The 19,755-nt window shown below is 44.4% G+C and overlaps 1 protein-coding gene across 1 annotated transcript; it reads left to right on the plus strand.

Annotated features, from left to right (window-relative positions):
* The first annotated feature begins 92 nt into the window (after positions 1-92).
* On the plus strand, positions 93-18,569 carry Rrp47 (Ribosomal RNA processing 47). The gene is made up of 5 exons (XM_077694734.1): positions 93-292; positions 1,363-1,429; positions 4,709-4,764; positions 10,969-11,095; positions 18,287-18,569. The coding sequence occupies exons 1-5, from the start codon at positions 140-142 to the stop codon at positions 18,337-18,339; spliced, it is 456 nt and encodes a 151-aa protein (XP_077550860.1). The 5' UTR covers positions 93-139; the 3' UTR covers positions 18,340-18,569.
* Positions 18,570-19,755: the final 1,186 nt, after the last annotated feature.

Here is a 19,755-nt window from a genome sequence, read left to right on the forward strand (position 1 = left end):
TCTTAATGAAACTTAATACACAACAAAACTCAATGTACAAAAGTGTAAAACTGTATGCGTGATAGATCCGATTTTCATTCAGCAGCTTTCTCCATGTTCAGCAGCACACTTTCCGCTTCCGGGCCTTTTTAAAACGAAGATGGCCGCGTCCACGCCGGTTTCGATCGCTCCTCGGGGAGAATTTCCTTCGGAGTTAAAAGATCAGGCGCAAGCTTTCCACAAAGCTCTAAAAGACGTCAAGGATGCCCTCAGTCCACTGCTCAAAAAAAGCCAGGCAGAAGTCACAGAACAGGTGCGTCTAATCGTGTTCCTAGTTACGTGAAAGTATCAACTTACATAACGAGACACAACGCGAATAAGCGCAGACTGTCATTCTCTGTGGTTTAATTTGGCAATATTCATGGATTTGTTCAGTCTAAAAACAGGCCATATCACAGCAGCCATGTGGAGAAAAGGCGTTCGTTGTGCGCCCGCTACGCGGAGCGGGCCAAAAGCCTAGAAACGCTCATGTTGCGCCAAAAGCTCGATACGCGGTCGGATTGGCACAACATACGCAGAGAATGGCATGGTTGGTACAAGTAGAGTGCGAAGTGAGTTCATTTTTACTGGAAAAAGTGTGCAGCTCAACACACCCCTCTGTGGCACACGTATTTTTTGTGTAAAAGCCTTAACACGAAGTGCCCGATCGGATGGGTAGGTTTACATTGCTTTTAGCGTATTTCCTCGACTTCTGAGGGAAAACTGAGAACAGCTTTGATAGGCCAGTGTTGGGTTAGGTTCAGCTGACCTTTTTTGCTCAAACGCCGGCAGCCTGCATTTCAGTTGATTTATTTAAAAAATTCTAGCCACGCCACTGAAAGAAATGAGTGCCTGATTAGTGTCGCAGGTGCTCGAAGGCTTTTGAAAATGCATTCATGCTTTCTTGATGCAATTAGATTCATGAATACACTTGAAGATGTATTCCTTGCTCAAAGTGCGAGTGACCCTAAAAAAAAAAAAAAAACCACCTTGCCATTTGCATTACATGTTGCTGGTTTACAATTCCATTGCAATCCACATGATGTATACCAATAGTTAAACCCTGAATTTCCACGATTAAATGTGCGTAACGGAGACCAAACTTGCTATTGTTGAGAGGGCTGTAAGAATAACACGCAGTCGATTCGTGGTAAGACAAGCTCAGTCATGATTAATTTGATGGTTAATTTATCTTATTTATTACGAATGCCAACAGCGGCAGCATGCCAGTATTTTGGGCATGTTGGAAACTTTAAAAGTGTCGAGTAATCAGTTCAGCAGCCTCCCTAGGCTATTCAGCACTTGCTTTAACAGTGTTCTCTGCCAACTGTTTTCCCTGTGCAGCTCAGCCCTTTGGACAAGGCCCGGCTGGACCTGTCCTTGCTGTACACGCTCAACTCCCTCTACTGGAGTGAGTAGCCACACTGCCGACGTGACACTTGCCGCGGTTAGGGAAAAACTCTTGCGGAGTAATCTGTCGGAAAACTGTTAAGGGGGACATGGCTCTTAAAACAATTTTTAAGTAACCTCTGAAACTTGCGAGTCTTGCTGCTTTTTTTCCACTGATTTCAAATGTGCCATTATTTTTTGAGTCCCTCAATTAGTTTTCAAGATAGTTATAGTTAATTAGCATTTTTGAAGGAACAATACACAAAACGATGTTAGTCATAAAACTTGTAATCTTTATATTTACCGATGCTACGGACCCTGGTGAATGCAATAAAGAGTCAGTTTTTTTTTATGCACTGCGTGGAAGTAATTTTACAGCTCATTAAACTTTGGTGGCACCAGTGGCAAGGAGCCATTTTGAATGCCCATTTCAAGCACCAAAGTTTAATGAGCTGTAAAATTAGAAGCGGTGCATCAGAAAACTCATTCTCTATTGCATTCACCAGGGTTCATAATATTGGTAAATATATATAAAGATTACAAGTTTTATGACTAACATCGTTTTGTGTATTGTTCCTTCAAAATGGCTAATTAACTATAACTATCTTGAAAACTGATTGAGGGACTCAAAAAATAATGGCACGTTTGAAATCAGTGGAAAAAAAGCAGCAAGACTGGAAATTTTCAAAGCCTACTTAAAAATCGTTTTAAGAGCTATGTCTCCCCTTAAAGGGACCCAGAAAAGCCTTCTGTAAAAGTTACGAAAGGCCTTTATTGTCGCGTAGTACCAATATAGCAATGCAGTGCCGTTGGAATTATTGATCTACATTCAGTATTAGCTGCGCCAGAAGGAATTAAATGCACCTCTCCCCCCTTGCCCACCAATTCCTCCTCCCTCTCTGCTTCTTTCAAAGCAGCTAGAAACACTGGGAATAACCATTTGACTTCGCGACGCTCGACTTCCGTTCTCCGCTAGCTACATTCCTGCGCCTAGGCACATGTCAATTGCTGCAGACCCGCCTTTGCCTCGGGATCGTGCAGGAAGGAGGAAAAGCAACCGGAAGCCAATGGCAGTGACGTTGCCGGCGAGCGGCCGAATCAGGGGGGCGCCTCGCCGTTGCGTCAGCCGCAGTCGGCTCGCTGCGGCGGCACGCTCATCGGCTGAGAAAGGCGATCGTCAAAAATTGTTTACAAATTATCCGTACAACGTATGGGGCTCACACTTGGCTCAAAAATCCCCCGTTATGTGTTCTACCACCTGAATGCATGTGATTGCCACCTTCACAAAGCTTATCTGGGTCCCTTTAAAAAAACCCTCCTCATATGGCTTTGCTTACACCTGTAGCAACTGTGCCAACATGATGGGCATCACAGCTGGGGCCTACTTCAAACCGGCTCTTTTCCAGGGTGAAGCATGCATCTCATTCTGTGGCAAAACTGCTCCCGTTTTTGAAAAAAAAAAAAAAAATGCTAATAAGAATTCAGGCGAGATTCTTGTAAGAGTGTCTTAAGGACTTCTTCAAGGGCCAACGTAAAATTCGAAATATGGGTTCAATAGGAATAAATGCGGTAACATTTATAGTACCATCTAGTCTTTGTTTCTTGCATTATCATTTATATATGCACTCCACTGACGTGTGCATTACAAGGCACTGCGGAGGTATTCCTTTTGCTTGGGTGGTAAGGGTAGGCAATGAAATGCTGACACATGTCTTGCCAAATGAGGTCTTCAAAATTTTTGATGTAAGTTCACATGTGGGCTTTTCTTTTCTTTTGCATTTTATCCCCTTCCTTCATCTTTCTTTGTGTACCTGTAGCTTTAGGAAGAGGTTGGAGAAGCCGTGGAAGAAGTTGAAATGCACCAACTGGCTGAAATTCTTTTCATGTTTCTTCAGGAGGCCGTAAAGACAACTTACAACTTTGCTCGTACACATTACTACAATTCCTGTTCGTTGAGAAACATTACCGCCATTAGGGGAAATTTTGTGTTTGAAAGATTTTAAGCTGCCTACTTTCTCCATTGCAGTATGATGTGCGAAGGCCTTAACTGTCGTGGAAAAAAAAGGACCGTGAATACACGACTCTGTGAAGACAAACGAGTCAAGCGAGGCTGAAATATTGCTAATCAGACCCAGCAAAACCTTCTAAAGGGTTTTACCGCGTCATAACGCTGTTCCATGAAACGCCATGCCATTCTTGCCTTGGACTGGCTGCAGTTGGGAAACTTGACCCGATTGGAACCCTCGGGGCTCCTCTCAGAAAATTGCACAGTACTACTGCTGGAAGTCCTTCTAATATTGACAACACGGTTGCAAATCCTTTTTGCTAACTGCCAAGGCCTGCGAGTAGAGCTCCAAACTAAATGTGAAGAGAATTCATTTCGTCAACGCAGATGTGTTCACACGGCTTAGAGTTCCTGCGGAAATGCTTCTACCACGGATTCTGCTCTTGTGTGCCACTGTGATCAAATCGGAGATACCGTATTTTCGCGCGCATAACCAGCCCCTGCATATAACCGTTACCCGCACCCCCACTTTGTGTCGACGAATACAAAAACTATACCCCCGTATATTGCCCGTATATTTTATATATAAGAGGATGGACCAAAGCTACTACTCAAGCAGCATTACACATTTTTCTATGCAAAAGAAGTTACGTAGCTGACTACATAACTAGATGACTTGCCGGCTACATTTCTTCGGGTTGGTATATTTTTGAGCTGTGAGTGCAGAATGAGCACCATCAATGGGATAACAGTGGCTTAGTCGCTGTCACTGCTGTAGGGGCATTACGGCCCAATGCGCATTGCGGTGAAGCATACCTCGCATACAATCCACACCTCTACTTCACCCCTGAAATTTTCGCATTTTTGGTGTGGGCTATATGCGTGAAAATATGGTACTTGATTGGCTCTTGTTTGTCGCTGTCCTCCCGTTGTTTGCTATTTCATTGGGTGCTATGAGGCATCCAAGCAGCTCTTCATAAGCGGCCATCTTGGATAGTTCTTCTTGGCCCCACTGGCACTGTCCAGTGTTTGTGCTACGATCAAGAGCTGTGCTAAGCCGACACGTATTCAGGCATGCGTGCAGGCTCGCTTTGCGCAGTGTGGCTGCATTTTGTCACTTGCTTTCATGAAAATAAGGGTGGGCCAGGTCCTAGAAGAGCGGTTGGAAGGTGTGTGTTAGTTAGTAGCAAGGCTCTGGCCAGGCATTTATGAATGATTGTAGCTGCTTGGATGTGGAGGGTGGCAACGACGTGGAGACGTTCCCAACTGACAGCCGTCGTCGTTTCTCCCTCGCAGTCTACCTGTGCACGGCGGGAGAGGACCCCAAGCAACACACAGTCCGGAGAGAACTGGTGAGGGGGGCTGCTGCTGTCAGGGCAGGGGCCGGCAGTTATACCCTGCCACATGGCAAATTTAATGCCATTCACATCAAACGTCAGTCGTTTGACTTAATGCCGTTTTCTTGACGTGCTGCTACGTTGCCGGAACTAATGTCATTTGCAATGATGGCAGTTTTGATGGGTGAAAACTTGCGTAGAGAAAATATTTTAGTAAGCGCTTCAATATTTGCGGAAACTGAGGGAGAAGAGCTTAAACACCTTTACTGCACTTTTTAATGCTCTTTAATGGGGCCATGAAGACAAAATACAAGTTTGTTTTATATTCGAAAGATTTCGTGTTCCATAGTGCCCCCAGCACTTGTCCAAAAGCAAATGATGCTTTAGTCATTGCGGGATTAATCAATTTTATCTTAAATTTTGATTCTCTAACCAAAATGTGTGTTTGAACGACATTTGCAATGACATCATAAGAACAGGTCTTTCACCTAAACTTGGTGTGGAGCGACATGGCCTCTGCGATCGGCTGCCAGCGGCACGCCGTTGCTCCGGCCGTCCCATTCGGCACATCCCCCAGCAAAAACATGTAATTTGGCTAACTCCACAACGTGCCGCGAGGTGGCGGTGCTAGCCGATGGTTCGGGGGCTTTACTGACTCCCCTGGATGGCTTCACAGGGCCTGAGTTGCTGCGCGTCTTCGCTGTCGGAAATCACATAACTGTGCTGCAGCTTCATTTTTGTTCAGCTGACCAACCGAACGACCGGGTCATAAAATCCGCTTGTCTCAGAAGCTTCGAGGAACGGCACTGAAACCAAGGGGCGGCGAATAGTTAATCGCGCTGTGATTGATAACAGTACTGGACATTTCGGTGCGGGCATTGACGTGTGCGGACATTTGGGTGTGAAAACTTTTCCGCGACAGAATTATCAGGTGCTTCCTTGTTGGAACAGCCGTTATATTTTCATTTCGCATAGGGTGGGTTATGGACTACAATCAAGCACAGTGATTGCATCTTTATATTGGCGCCGTGCTCATGATTTCTGCCAGTTATTTTTAGAAATTGAACATTTGTATATTTTTGTTTGTTACCTTGTTCAGGGAACACCTGTTATGCATCATCTTCCATACATGATTTTTTTTAATTTACGACAAGATTTTAATTTATATTAGTTTTTTGCGGCATGCAACTCAATTAGCTGCCGCTTACGATGGTATAATTCATTCTTCGTGCAGTTTTCTCTAAATAAAAGGCGCACTGTCACAATCCAAAGAAAGCAGCTTTGCAAGCATTCGGTGCCCCCCAAAGCGCAGAAAATCTTATGAGGAGTTTAAGGTAGGTTGTGCTGTCACAGTTAAAATAATTTTGTAAACACTGTTGCCGACAGCTTTTTTTTTTTTTTTTTTTTCACACGGACAAGTCTAGGACATTGTCGTGAAGGAAGAACGGGCCTCTTTGAAAATAGCTGTAGCTTCTATATATCCTCAATGCTGATAAAGCGCGTACTGCTTGGGCGTACAAAGCACTGATTTTGCCTCATCTAGAACGTTGTCCTCTGTTCACGTGCCCAACAATTAAGGGCACGTGAACATGCTGCAACCACTCTGTCCATTGTGATGGCCAAGTTAGTGAGGCCACTGCTTGCCAGTGTTGGTGCAGCTGTCACAGACAAGGCTGTATACCGCAAAAAACTGGTGTCCAAGCCCCTGCATCGCAAAGTGCTTTGTGTGCGAACTGTTCTGTTTGTCAAGACATGCAGAGGCCTTTCAAGCCATACATTTGTGAATATAAGGGCAGTGTAGTTTATAAACAAATGTTCAATAAACCGTGCAGCTCTTGGACGAGTGTTCAGTACACATTTGGTTTCCAACTTTTAGTGTGTACTTGTAAATGTCCAAAGCAAACATGAAAGCTGCCATCATTGCTTAACACATGAATGTACTTTGAAATCAGTCATTGAATATTTAAATCTCTTATGTATTAATATACAAAATTGGGCTTGCCTGTGGCCACCTAAATACGTTTAAGAATTAAAGGAGTGCTTACACCAATTTTCGGCGTTAATATTATTGCACAGTTTGCTTCCTTCACTCAACAGAATAACCTGGCTGAAATATGAGCAGTGTGCGACACAAGAACATACCTTAATCGGATCTCATTTATCATGCTGACAGAACAGCACGCGGAGTGGCACTCAGCAAATGGACATCAACGTGACATCATCCCGTGCTAGACAAAGGAAGGGACGCGGACAGCGCTCGTCAGAAACTCGTGACGTCACTGCATGTGCATGGCCCCGCGACCAGCGACATTCACAAACGGGTGCACGTAGCCAGAGCTACAGGCATAACCGTTGCCCAGAAAGGCACTGTTGGCAAAAATAAAGTTCCACACACGGGAAAGGAAGTGATAATATAGGCGAGAATCGCAGTAGAAGTCGCCATCAGGACTTTTATTGAGAGCGGTCATCGAATTTCCGCCGCAATGCTAAGCCTAGCACTTTCAGGCAGCTCAGCTGTTCAGCTCCGGTGGCGGTGCGGTCGAAACAGCGCCCCCACTGGCCTCCGCAGTGTTTTGACGTCCGCAGAAAGCGGTGAGGTCATGCCGGGATTCTGTCATTTGCGCCTTTCGGGCTGAAAGCGTGGGAAATTGAAACAAACGATTTGCAGGCCGTTCAATGTAATTACCGTGCACTGAAGTATTTTAAAGTGCTGTGTCGTGTTCCCCAGACCATTTGGCATTGATAAAAGCAATAAAAATGGAACGTAAAATTTTCGTTTCAGTACTCCTTTAAGCTTCTGGAAATGTTCCCACCTCTCGTCATTATACACACCTACAAATGCTCCAGTCCTGTAAGCTGAAAACAAAATGACTTGTCATGCAAACAAGCAACAGCCATGCGAGTTTACAATCGCTAAGGCAGTGTCGAATTGAGCAAGACACCCTAGATGAAATCGGGGTGCATCTGACTTCAACTTTTTTTTATTTGTTTCGACTGAAATTGAAAGTGTAACTTGCTCAACAGATTGCTTAATGTAGAACAGATTGCCGCATCCTTGAGGCTTCAGCAACACGTAATACTGTTAATCCTAACAATAGTCCCTGTGCTTTCACCCAACAGGCATTAATTTGAAGGCTAGGTAAGAGCACAGCCGTCTGTCGCAGGTATGACGCGATCGCGCCCCGCGCTCTACTCAACTGCATTGATCATGCAGATTGTATAAAGTACGTATGCCGGATAAGAAATCCCTGAAAAATAATGACCTTTTAGTGAACTGAACGTTATTTGAGCGCCAGAAATTTTCCATTGGTGGTAGCGAATAATTGTCTGTGTATCGAGGGCGTCATGCGGCACATGTTAAAGAAGTCGCATAGCTGCAATCGTGGCCAAAATAAATGCATTATCAGGTTCTTTAAATTGCTTTGCATCCATAACATCAGCTATGCTTTCTTTTTATTGCGAGACGAAGCACAAAAGTTGATGAAGCGCCATTTTGAGGAGTGTTGCAGCGTACACGGCTTTCGTTTCAACCATCGGCTCCGCGTGCCGCGGTGCGGCAGAAAACGGCGAAACGGCCTCTTCGGATTTACGCTCTCTTCGGGCGATCGGGAGGGCTGGAGCAACGGTGTGCTGCCAGCAGCCGAACGCGGAGGCCGTGGGAGCGAAGACTTGCTTACTGTTAGTTAACCTAGATGGCGCCGCCACACCGTGGCAAGCCTTCGCTTTGTTTGTGACCATATTTAAACCTGGCTTGTTTTTGTTCATGGAGAAAATAACTGTTTCGTGAAACATGGTGCTCGCTCGTCAATTATGGTCCCGTAAGACTCCGTCGCTTGCGTCAGTCGGCCAGTGTTGTCCGAGACAACTCCAAAGCCCCTCAGTGCTGTGCATCTAAACGAAGCATGGTGCGTGCAGCAGTGCGCATCGGTACTTCTATGTTTACCAGTACTTTCGTAAATTCCACTGTTAGTCCCACCATTCTCAGTGATATAAAAAGAATGTGCCCTAAATTTAATCAAAATTGCTCGTTTGGCAAGCTTATCAGTTCTGCCTAATTTTTGTTTGCTTTTTCCGGCCTCCATGAATCGCAGGGCTGGCTGGTATGACACCATAGGTTCTGTTGTGGGAAATGAGCTAGTGGGTCGCATGGCCATTCCCTTTTTTTCGTAATTTTACAGCTCATTTAGGCGAAGTGTGCATTGAAAGTGGGGCCAGTATGATTCTAACGAGGCAATCTTTCGAATGAACCAAACTTGTGTTTTGTCTGCATGGCCCCTTGGAGCACGAAAGAACGCACTTTTTGAATTCCCCTTAATATGGTGCCCACCACACTGGCTGAGGCTGGCTTGGTAGCGAGGCCAACAGTTTACTTTTTTACAACTCTATTCGGCTTGTTCCATACGAATAAATAAATGACTAAGAAATTATACACACACAATACACATATAAAACATTATAATGCTGCTGACGCTATAGTCATCTGTTTTAGGTAGACATCCCCACTGAGTCTCTGGTGTCAAGATACTAGGTACATTTGCTGGCAGATTGCAGTCTAATGGGTTCCGCAATCTCATCCGGTCCCTAAGGTAATTTTCATCAAAAGTCATCACATTTTCTCGTGTGGCAGACAACAAATGTCATTTTGAACGAATGACGTTCCATGGGAATGACATTAAATTTGCCGTGTGGCGGGGGTATTACTCTCTGCTTGTGGTTTTTGGCATTACACTGGGTCGACAGGCCGTCCAGCAAGCTTCCTCCATAACTGTGCAGTAGGAAGTGACAAATGCAAGCTTTTTCGGAGGCCAACGCGAAGTAGGGCTGAGTAAAAAAACGCGCCTCTCGGTACCGTCTCCAAGTGTAGTCCGGGACCGATGAATAAGTCTTGCGGGGGATTTAGGGGGGACATGGCTCTTATAACAGCTCCCTTTAATTTTTAAGCAAACTTTGTGAACTTGCCAGTCTTGCTGCTTTTTCCCCTGTGATATCAAATATGCCACTATTTTTTTATTTAGTCAGTTAGTTACCAAGATAATTAGAGGTAACTAGCCATTTTTAATCAAACAATAGACAAAACAGTGCTGGTCATGAAACTGTACGTAGAAAGGTTGGTATCATCATCGCTGCTGCACCGATGACATCATCATCATCGGTGCCGATTGTCATGCAAGCAGCTCGCTCGATCTGCTTGCATGACGGTTGAAAAAGTCGCCATTAAAATCGTTGCAATCCGCAAAGCCGCTCTTTGCACGGATGTCTTTGTTTCTTGGGCTTAGATTCCCACACTGTAATCTCTCTGTTTTCCAATACTATGAACCCGGGTAATGCAGTGAGAGAATCGGTTTCTTGATGCACCGCCTGGAACTAATTTCGCAGCTCATTAAACTTTGGTCTTACCATTCGCATGGAACCATTTCGAATGCCCATTTCAAGCACTGAGGTTTACGGAGCTGTAAAATTAGTCCCAAGCAGTGCATCAAAAAACCGCTTGTCTTATTGCACCCTGCAGGGTTCACAGTATTTGAAAATATAAAGATTACACTTCTGTGAATAGCACTGTTTTGTCTATTGTTCCTCCAGAAATGGCTGCTTACCTCTTGTTATCTTAGAAACCAATTGACTGGCTAAAAAAATAATGGCATATTTGAAATAAGGGAGGGGAAAAGCAGCACGGCTGGCAAGTTTCGCTGAGTTTACCTGAAAATTAGAGGAAGTTTGTTTAAGAGCCATGTCCCCCCTTAAAACTGCCATCTTTGAGGTGGCTGAAGTGTCGCGGAGGGAGCTACGTTCAACCCCTTCAGCTATTACCTCATGCCCATACCGATGGTTAACCAGTGAAGCTGTGATGTGGGTTCTATCTATGACACATGGCCTGGCGACGTCAGTGGCAGGTGTTAGCCATTGCCACATTGATGCTGCTATGAACCCAGCCACGCTGCCTTTCACAAAGCATGCGGGTGGCTTTATGCCGGAGGAGCTTTGTGCGTACACAGGACCGCTGGATTGTTGTTTCGCCTAGCCATAAATATCTCGAGCAGTTTCGTTTAGCAGTGTTCCGAGACGAGCAAGTTTGGGGGGTCTGCGTTGCAGTGGAAGGGGAAGCAACTTTAAGCAACCCTTTTCCGTGAACGTACTGTGTGGCGTTTGGGTGTTCCTGTGGGTTGTCTGTTGCCTCAGAGAGGCTCCATGCGCCCCCCGTGTGTGGCTGCTGCTTTGCAGGAGCGGGTGAAGGAGTACATGAACAGGGCCAAGCAGATTGCCGACAAGGCCAAGGCCCCCAAGGTGGACGCGGAGGCCGCCCAGCGCTTTGTGCGCAGCTCCCTCTGGATGCCCGCCCCCCGAGCGGGTGAGTGTCTTGGGGGAGGGGAGGTGGACGGCTGAAGGAAAAGAACAGGGTGCTAGCTGCCGAAGACGAAGGTACACACAGACAGCATACACTGTCGCTCGTGCCTGCCTCCTTCTTCATCTGCTTAGCGCCCTACTCTTTTTTTTACCGCAGAAATGAACCAACTAGCTCAACGAGTTCTGTTGACGCGGTAAGGTCATGTCGGTTTTTTTTGGAAAACAGTGCCGACACTATCCGAACAAAAGAAGAGGCAAAGGACGGACAAAGAAGGGGTGTAAGAGTTTCGAGGAGGATGTAAATAAGCGATGAGAAATACATGTGAGTGCGAGGGGGTGAAAATAGCCGAGAAGGGACAAAGAGGTGTTTAGCGTGCCGAAGCAACACCAAGGCTGTGAGGTGCACCATAGCGGAGGGCTCTGGATTAATCTCGACCGTCGGTGGATCTTTAACATGCACCGAAGTCTCAAAAGGCGGGCATCTTCCCTTCCTTCTGAATAGAAGTCACTCCAGCCAAGATTGATCCCGCGTTTTCAGGCACGGCAGCACAAGGGGCGAAGAGGGCTTACATGGGTGCCAACAGCTAAGGAGGGTGTCGAGGCTACTGTGGAAGCGTTTTTAAACGCAATTTCCTGTTAAAAACGTGAGTTGGCCATCGGCAGCACTTTTGCCGTTGCAAATGGCGTATCTAGTGAGTTAAAAAATGCCTCTTTAATAGCCCTGAACCTCTCCTCTAGTTTTGTCACCAATGTCAGCCCTCTTCACCCCTTCTGCGTGGTTTTCACCTTCTCGCACCAAGCTGACACCCCAAGTTTTTCATCTATTTACTGATGTCCTTCTAAAAAATTCCTACACCGGTTGTTCGTCATCACTTGTGTTTGCCTCTTTTTTGGCCCCACCCTTGCGTTGTTGTTAAGGGAATCACATGCACCCCAGTCCACAATCTCATAGGGGACATCAGGTATGTGCGATAGCTTTTTACGAGTTAAATAAGGAAGCTCGGGCTACATTGCTTGTAGTATTGGCATGATGTGGCTGCAAGATCGTTGCATGGCAAACAAGCATTATCAGTGCCAGAATTCAAGTGGCCCATTGCATTCCATATTTGGCTGTCGTGGCTTGCGTAGAGTAGATCGGCAATCTGCGATAGCTTTTCTAAAGTGAAACAGGTGCATCACTCGTAGTACCAGCATAACTGGCCTCGTCTGCAAGAGTGGTGCGTGAGAAACAAATTTTATCAGAGCCAGAATTTCTTATATACAGTTGAACCCCACTACAACAGCCTCCGCTGTAACGAAATACTTCCAATTCCCCGTCAGCTACCCAGAGAAGTCAGTGCAACAAAGTACTCGCCACAGTGAATCATTAGTGTGGCTTGTTTTCGTTTCCGCGAAATTCTTGCTCAGCGGGGCTAGGCTCGAACATTTATTTTGTGATAAAACAAGCATACTGCCAGCCATCCATAGCTTTTTAGACATTCAAGGTGCTTGGTTTCACCAAAAACATGCGCTGTGAGCCCACACCACCACCTGTAAACAGAAACAAACTCATAGATAGATGCCATTGTTTGCGGGTAATAGGGAGGTGGCTGACCGTTTTTACACACAATGCGGGCCCGGTTCGCCAAGCCGGAGCCGCAGCAAATCCGTATTCAGTTGAAATTGCATGATTGTACCCTGCTGGCGTGCCGTCATGTATGCATTGTGAGCAACTGTCCTCGCAACTTTCATTCTACCGTTATTCAACTTCAAAAGCAAAAATAATGTTTTCGTGTAGCCGCGTCAGCTTATCTTAATCGCGAGCGTGTGCTTGTGATAAATGTAAGCGTGCATGTGCAGTTTACCTGCCAAGTTCAGATCAGAGGATAAGATAACGGGTGTCCTCCTGCCTCAAGCGAGAGGGGGGCTTCCGACCGCCTGGCAGCTAACGAGTAATTCGCTTGGTATATATGCCTTGTTGTACAGCAATGTGTTTTCTGAGTGCATTTCTTCCCCTCCTCGGGGTAGAAAAAAAAAACAGATAAACATTGGTACCTTTGTTACCTGAACAAGCACGATGTAATTGCGTGTCCCTTCTTTTTCTGAACATTGCACTGTGGGGTCGGTGATGTGGATAATACACGCAGCTTTTTTTCCTGCCCTTCCGTGGTGTGTTGGAGCAGATTTCACCTCAACGAATTTCTGCTTCAGCAAAATTTTTCATACGTTCAGTCAATTTCGTCGTCGCAGGATTCGACTGTATGCCCAAAACTAGACTCGCTCACCAGTATTCATTGACGGCCTGGGTTAGTGCACCGAATTCTGGCCATTCATGCATACTTTGCAGAAGTGGCCAAGGGGTTGGGTGTTCGGCTTCTGTTTTGAAGGCCCGTGGTTCGAATCTTGGCAAACCTCCCTTCGTCCTTTTTTTATTATTATTTTTCACCAGGGTATGCGCCTGTTCCTTGCATTTCAATGTGTGAGTGGCTTTCGACTGTAACCTCATTAGCTAGGCGGCTGTGAACTGCAGTTCATGTTTTCAATTCATTAGTACATAACTTCAAGGTGTACAAAATCATGTATTATTTATCTATTTATTTTTTTTAAATACTGCAGGCCAAAAATTTGGCCCGAGCAGGAGTGGGTACAACATAGAATGTGTGACACTATTGACAGAAAAAAGATTACACATTGACAAGAATGAGTAAATGTTTGCCCCAGAATTTAATAAGAGAAATGTTTTTCTAACTCAGTGAAGAAATCGGAGCAAAGAAATAATTGTGCACGAAGTAAATTTCAATCTTCAATTGTTTGAGGGAAGAAACTGTACTTGTGGCTATTTGTTTTTGCGAAGATTGGAGCCAATGAATGTTGGTGATTGTGACGAGTCTTCCTCGTTGCGAGAGGTTTTACATAATCGGGTAGCTTTAATTTAATTTTTCCTGACAGACAGTTGTGTAAGAATGCAATACGACTAATCTTTCGATGAGTTTCCAAGGTCGGAATGGGATTATCATGCATTAACTGAGTAGGAAGGTCCTCCCTTTTGTACTTCCCAAATATAAATCGCACGGCTTTTCGGCTGACTCGTCTAGTACTTGAATTTTATCTTTTTTCGTGGGTGGGTCCCATATTACCACTGCATATTCTAATTTACTCCTTACAAAAGTATTAGAAGTTAAAATCTTTGTACTGGCTTCTGAGTTTTCTTCTGAGAAAATATAGCTTACGCATTGCGGGCGCACAGGTTTTCGAGATATCGGCTGGCCATTTTAAAGCTCTTGTGAATGTGATGCCAAGGCATTTGTAATCTGCGACCTCAGAAATAATACAATCTTGAATTTTATAAAAATATGTACTCGCTGCCTTTTTTTTCTGGTTATGCACATCAGCACAGTCTTTCCCCTGTTCAATTCCGTGCCCCATTTTTCACACCACCTGTCAATAGCAGAAAGAGCACCTTGTAGTGAACTATGATCATCTGGTGATAAAACCTGTTTAAAAACAACACAATCATCCGCGAACAACCGCAATGAAATCATTGACGTAAATTAAAAATAACAGTCCGTCCAAGTACGCTTCCTTGCGGAACTCCAGAAGAAACAGCACATACATTTGAAAAACAATTACTAACATCAATGTACTGTTTTCTATTCAGAAGAACTGCGAGTTGGGCTTGTTGGTATAGGTTCATACTGGGAAACAGCGCAAAAACAAAACTTGGACAAGAAAGACTACGGGACGAAGCGCTACTAGCAACTGAAACGTTTAATCGTCAAAACACACAAATATATATACACAATCTAAGCCGCCGCCAACACAAAAGTACAATACAATCTACAATCTTGTACAGTCGCGGGGAACAACCACCAAAAACACTGCATACAACCAAACCGTCACATGTTCAGACTCCGAAAGATGCACGGTACACCTAATCAGCCTTTATCCAAGAAAGCAAACTCAGCATTTGATAACAAAACAGAAGGTTTTCTATTCATAAGATAAACTTGTACTCATCGTAAAACAGAGAAAGGAAGTCCAATAGATTCAAGTTTGCGAAGCAGTTTTTCATGAGATGCCTTGTCAAAAGCCTTGCTGAAATCCATAAAAACAATGTCAGGCTGACCAGATGCATCAAGAATACGCATTAAATCATTTACGGTCGACAGTAATTGTGTATTTGTAGACATGCCTTGCCTAAAACCGTGCTGGGTATCGGACAAGATATTTTTTGCTCAGAAACTTGTGTATGTATGAAGCAAGAATATGTTCCAACAGCTTACAGCAGCCACTTGTAATGGATGCAGGACGGTAATTTTCTACTAACAATCGATCACCTTTTTTGTACACGGGCATAACACGTGCGATTTTCCAACTAGAGAGTATTTGACGTGAAGATAACGAGATCTTAAATATATCTGTTAGAAAACCAAATAGCTGTTCTGCAATGCGCCATAAAAAGGCATTTGGGATGCCATCGGGCCCAGGTGACTTTTCAGGACCCAAGTTCAATAACATTGTAAGAACTCCCTCGCGAGTTATTTAAATTTGCTCATCCGAGACATGACAAGAGGGACACTACGTCATATTCGTTTACTTCCGCAAAGACACTTTGAAAATAGGAGTTGAAATGTTCCGCAATTTTACCTGAATCAGCTATTATGCCATTCTTATATATCGTTCTGTCTATTTCTTCGTTTCGTTTTCTTAGGTGTCGTGAGAATTTTTCACGACTAGATTTGAGAAAATCGGCTAAAATGTGCAAAAAATATGTCTCTCGGGCAGTGTTAATTTTAGTTGACAATTCCCTTTGAAGGTTGGTAATCATTGCGTTAGACACACTGCTTTTTTCTAAGTCGTTTTAACGTGCATTTTGCATGAACAATATCACGGTTAATCCAGGGGTTTTAACACCGTTTGTAAATTTTTCTGTTCGGCCTAATTTTCCATGCAATACAGCACTGCCTTGGAAAACTTTTTCCAGGCACCTTCAACAGTTTCGTCAATATTAACCAGATGCGCATCAAGGTAGTCAATAATAGCAAAGTCATCTGCACATTTCTAATCTCTATTAACCGAGTTTTTTAGGGACCTATTATTCTTGATTGCGGGTTTTTTTTCCATGAAACGAAGATTAGCTTATGGTCCGATATACGTGGCTCTATTGCAAAAGTCCCCTGTAAATGATTCCCTGATGAAGAGAAGGCCTAAGCACTTTCGCGTGCGTTTTCACGCACCAAATGTTCAAGATTAAGAGCAAACATGATATCAAGCAGTATGTCACCGGAGGATGACTTTTTTCCACTCAAGTCATTTCAACTTCTTGATGACAGATTAAAATCACCCGTTAGGATGATATTTTTGTTTTTAAACTCTAAGGGGTGGTCATGCCACGTGTTCATAAAACTGACCTCAGCATCTGGTGCACGGTAAACGGCACATAGAAAGAATGTAGCCTGCATAAAAGTAACCTTTAAAAACAAACTTTCATGATCAAGTGTGACGATATTTACTCCACGTTTAACTATTACTGCTACACCCCCGCCTCGTGATCCTCTATCCCGCCGATGCAAATGATAGCCCAAGGGAACTATTTCTTCGTCCAGGATCATGTCATGTAGCCATGTTTCTGTCACCACACAGATATGAGGGTCTACGACAGCCTAAGGTTTTCTAGTTCTATTTGCTATACTTCTGGCATTAAGACAGATAAACAGAAGTTCTGAAGACGTTAATTGCTATATATCGGTTACGGGTTGGCCTCCCGAGGGTACCCAGCTTCCAGTCCTGTTCACACTAGCTTGCGCAGAAGATAAGCTGGAATCGCTGTCTTTATCTAGAATGTCTTTGGAGTGAGAGAAGAAAGCTCTTCCAAGAACATTCTTGTTTATAGCGCTGTCTTTTTTGTTCAGGCTTGATGGTTGTGGATTGAAATGCATTTTACAGTATTTCGAAATTGACCCACAAACATTCTTGGCAATGAATAAACACGGCCAAGTGTTTCTTTTTATGGTAAAACTAGGGTTGTGATTACTGCATGCAAACAGTCGGAAATAACTGCTCATAAATGATCAAAATAAACTGGAAAGGGAGGGCAGGGTTCACGCAAACGTGTCCAGCACGGGCGCGTGATTTCGCGTCCATGTGGTTGCGCATTAATGGTTGCGTGTAGACATTGGAATTGATGGCATAGGGCACCAATAAATTAAGTGGGTCTTCTTGAGTGTATTTATAGCTGTTAAGGGGGAAGGAGGTTTCTAAACTTCAGAATTTCATCCAAAATTTTAATATTAAGTCATGATGGTGAAAGTTGGGGGCGTGTGCAGATTGATGGTTAGGCTTGGTAGAGAAAACTGCTTTTTCTGGTTCCCGCTTTTTAAGCCTCAGTCATAGCTTCTGCTACAGTGGAGATCGTGTGAGTCTTATTGCGCTCCTTGGCCTGGGCCATTTTCATCTGCATCTCTCCAGCAGCCCTTTTGCAAAAGGTGTCAGGAAATTAAATCTGGAAATTTGAATAACTTTGAAATAGGCATTTTACGCAAAACTAAAATTTATATTTACAATCAAAAATAGAAAATGCGCTTTTTTTATCTGTGTGACTGGAATAAGGACGTTCAAGACTAGCTGCCGCACCCCCCTCAAGAGGAAAATGTTACCATTCCTGCAGAACTGTGCCTGAAAGAGGTAATGCGGAAGCACTTACCCAAACAAAGGGTGTCGTATCCAGGATAACAAGGACGGCCAGGATGGCTGCTGGCATCGGTGCATCCCCTGGGATCTGTGCAGTGCATCTCCTTTGCATCCACAGCATTGTTCTGTTTCACCCTTGCAAGGTGTGACAAATTTCGCGGAGGGGGACAACATCGGATTCGTTACCATTGTGAGGTATCGTCTTCCCCTCCTCGGAGATATGCGCAAAGATAAAAAAAATATTTCTCTACGAACATTTTGGAGAGGCTTTCGTCCTGCAGTGGACACAACCAGGCTGACGATGAGGATGATTGTATCATTCACACCACGGTCCTCTCCCTCAATAATTTTAGCAGTAGGGTTAATGATTTCGTGCCTTACAAAAGTTGGAGCGGAAAGCGGAATCGTGATCTGCTATTTGTACACAGACGTCAATGTATACATGTCATTGTGCCCATAACTTCTCATCATATTCTGACCTGAGGAATTGACCCTGAATTCTCTCCACCCATTCTGGCATGTGCAGAGGACGCCAAAAGGGGCTCAGCAGCAGAGCCACCCCGCAAGCGGCGCCGATGATATTCAGCAAGTCCTGTACCACCATTGCATCGCTGTCATCAATACACGACCCTCACTTCTTCATTTTCCCAGCTCCAACTTATGTTTCCTGCCGACTTGACCGCTCTTGTAAAATCAAACCAGCTTTTGCAAGGACAAAAAAAAAACATGCCAGCATTCACATCTAGTCCTTGGCGTTACAGAGTGGAACACATTGGCTAAACACATCACGTCTGCAACTAACTTACCATGTTTTCGAACAGTGTTATTTAGTATCATATCTTCAAAATGATTCATCAAAGCATTCTGACGGGCTAGTTGGTCTGACATGATGGAAATAAAATTGCGCTAAAAGGACGGCACGACAGAAGAGGGACAGAAAAGGATGCGACGACTGCGCTGTGTCATGTGTCTTCTTCTGTCGTCCTGCCCTTTTAGCGCAATTTTAATTCCTTCAAAATGTGCCTTAGATGTGTATAGATGGAACTTCACTTCATCAAATTTGAAACCAAGTGGTAATATTTTGTTATTGCCTGTTCTACGTTATAAGACACTTTGTCTCCTTTGTTATTGCCGATGGCGACTTCCAAGTGTACAAATTGTATTATTGCCTGAGGTGTTGTTTATATTCTAACCATGGTTTTCTTCATACATTAAAACTTCGTTACAAGAGACACTTGGTTATAAGAGACCTTTGAATGGAGACGGTTCGGTTGGTTTTCCTATGTTTGGCATGTTAGCAACATTGCATACAAGAGGCCCTGGTTACAAGAGACATGTTTCTTGGGTCCCTCGAGTGTCTCTTGTAGCGAGGTTTTACAATCCTGTGTTTGTCAACTTTTTTTTCTTTTCTGACCCCTTTCGGGGCTCTTAGGGTGCTTAAATAAATAAAACAATGCTATGTGATTTGTGCCATCAAATAAACGTTGTCTACAGTTCCTTCTCCGATTGCTTGAGTGTCTTGGTGCTGGTTAGCACACGAGTGAGAGGCAAAACATAGCAGATGGATGCGCAAACTAACAACCACTTATGACTTGCTTATTTGTGTTGCCATAAAACCATCATACATATAGGTACGAGGTGGTGCATGAGATCTCGAATTCGGCAGGCTTCTGGGGAGTGGGGCTAAGACTCCAGACAGTGTCGGTCACATCACCGGCAGCGTTGCATCAGATGTTCCCGGACGAATACCCTGAGGCCCTGTGCAGTGTGTGCAAGAAGAGACCGGCCAACTGGTGGCACGTTATGTGGGACTGTGCCACCGAACCGGACAGTGCCAGTTTCGAGAAGTATCCAGCGAAACTTCAAGGAGCCATGGAGTCAGCCAGCAAGATAGATAAAAAATGGGCCATCCAGCAGATCTTCACCGCGCTTGAAAGGCATGGGCTCCGGAAAGGAGCTAGTGCTCAGTAGAGCTGCGAAAGGGGATGCAACGTT

Source organism: Haemaphysalis longicornis, unplaced genomic scaffold (genome assembly GCF_048455015.1).
Source record: "Haemaphysalis longicornis isolate Haplotype H1 unplaced genomic scaffold, Haemaphysalis longicornis Haplotype H1 scaffold_13, whole genome shotgun sequence".
In the NCBI taxonomy this organism is placed as follows: domain Eukaryota; kingdom Metazoa; phylum Arthropoda; class Arachnida; order Ixodida; family Ixodidae; genus Haemaphysalis; species Haemaphysalis longicornis.

Bases quoted from the DNA above. Each gene is read 5' to 3' on its own strand.
- Rrp47 (XM_077694734.1), top strand. From the start codon at position 140: ATGGCCGCGTCCACGCCGGTTTCGATCGCTCCTCGGGGAGAATTTCCT. The intron at 293-1,362 runs GTGCGTCTAATC...TTCCCTGTGCAG, and splicing joins AGGCAGAAGTCACAGAACAG to CTCAGCCCTTTGGACAAGGC. The intron at 4,765-10,968 runs GTGAGGGGGGCT...GCTGCTTTGCAG, and splicing joins ACACAGTCCGGAGAGAACTG to GAGCGGGTGAAGGAGTACAT.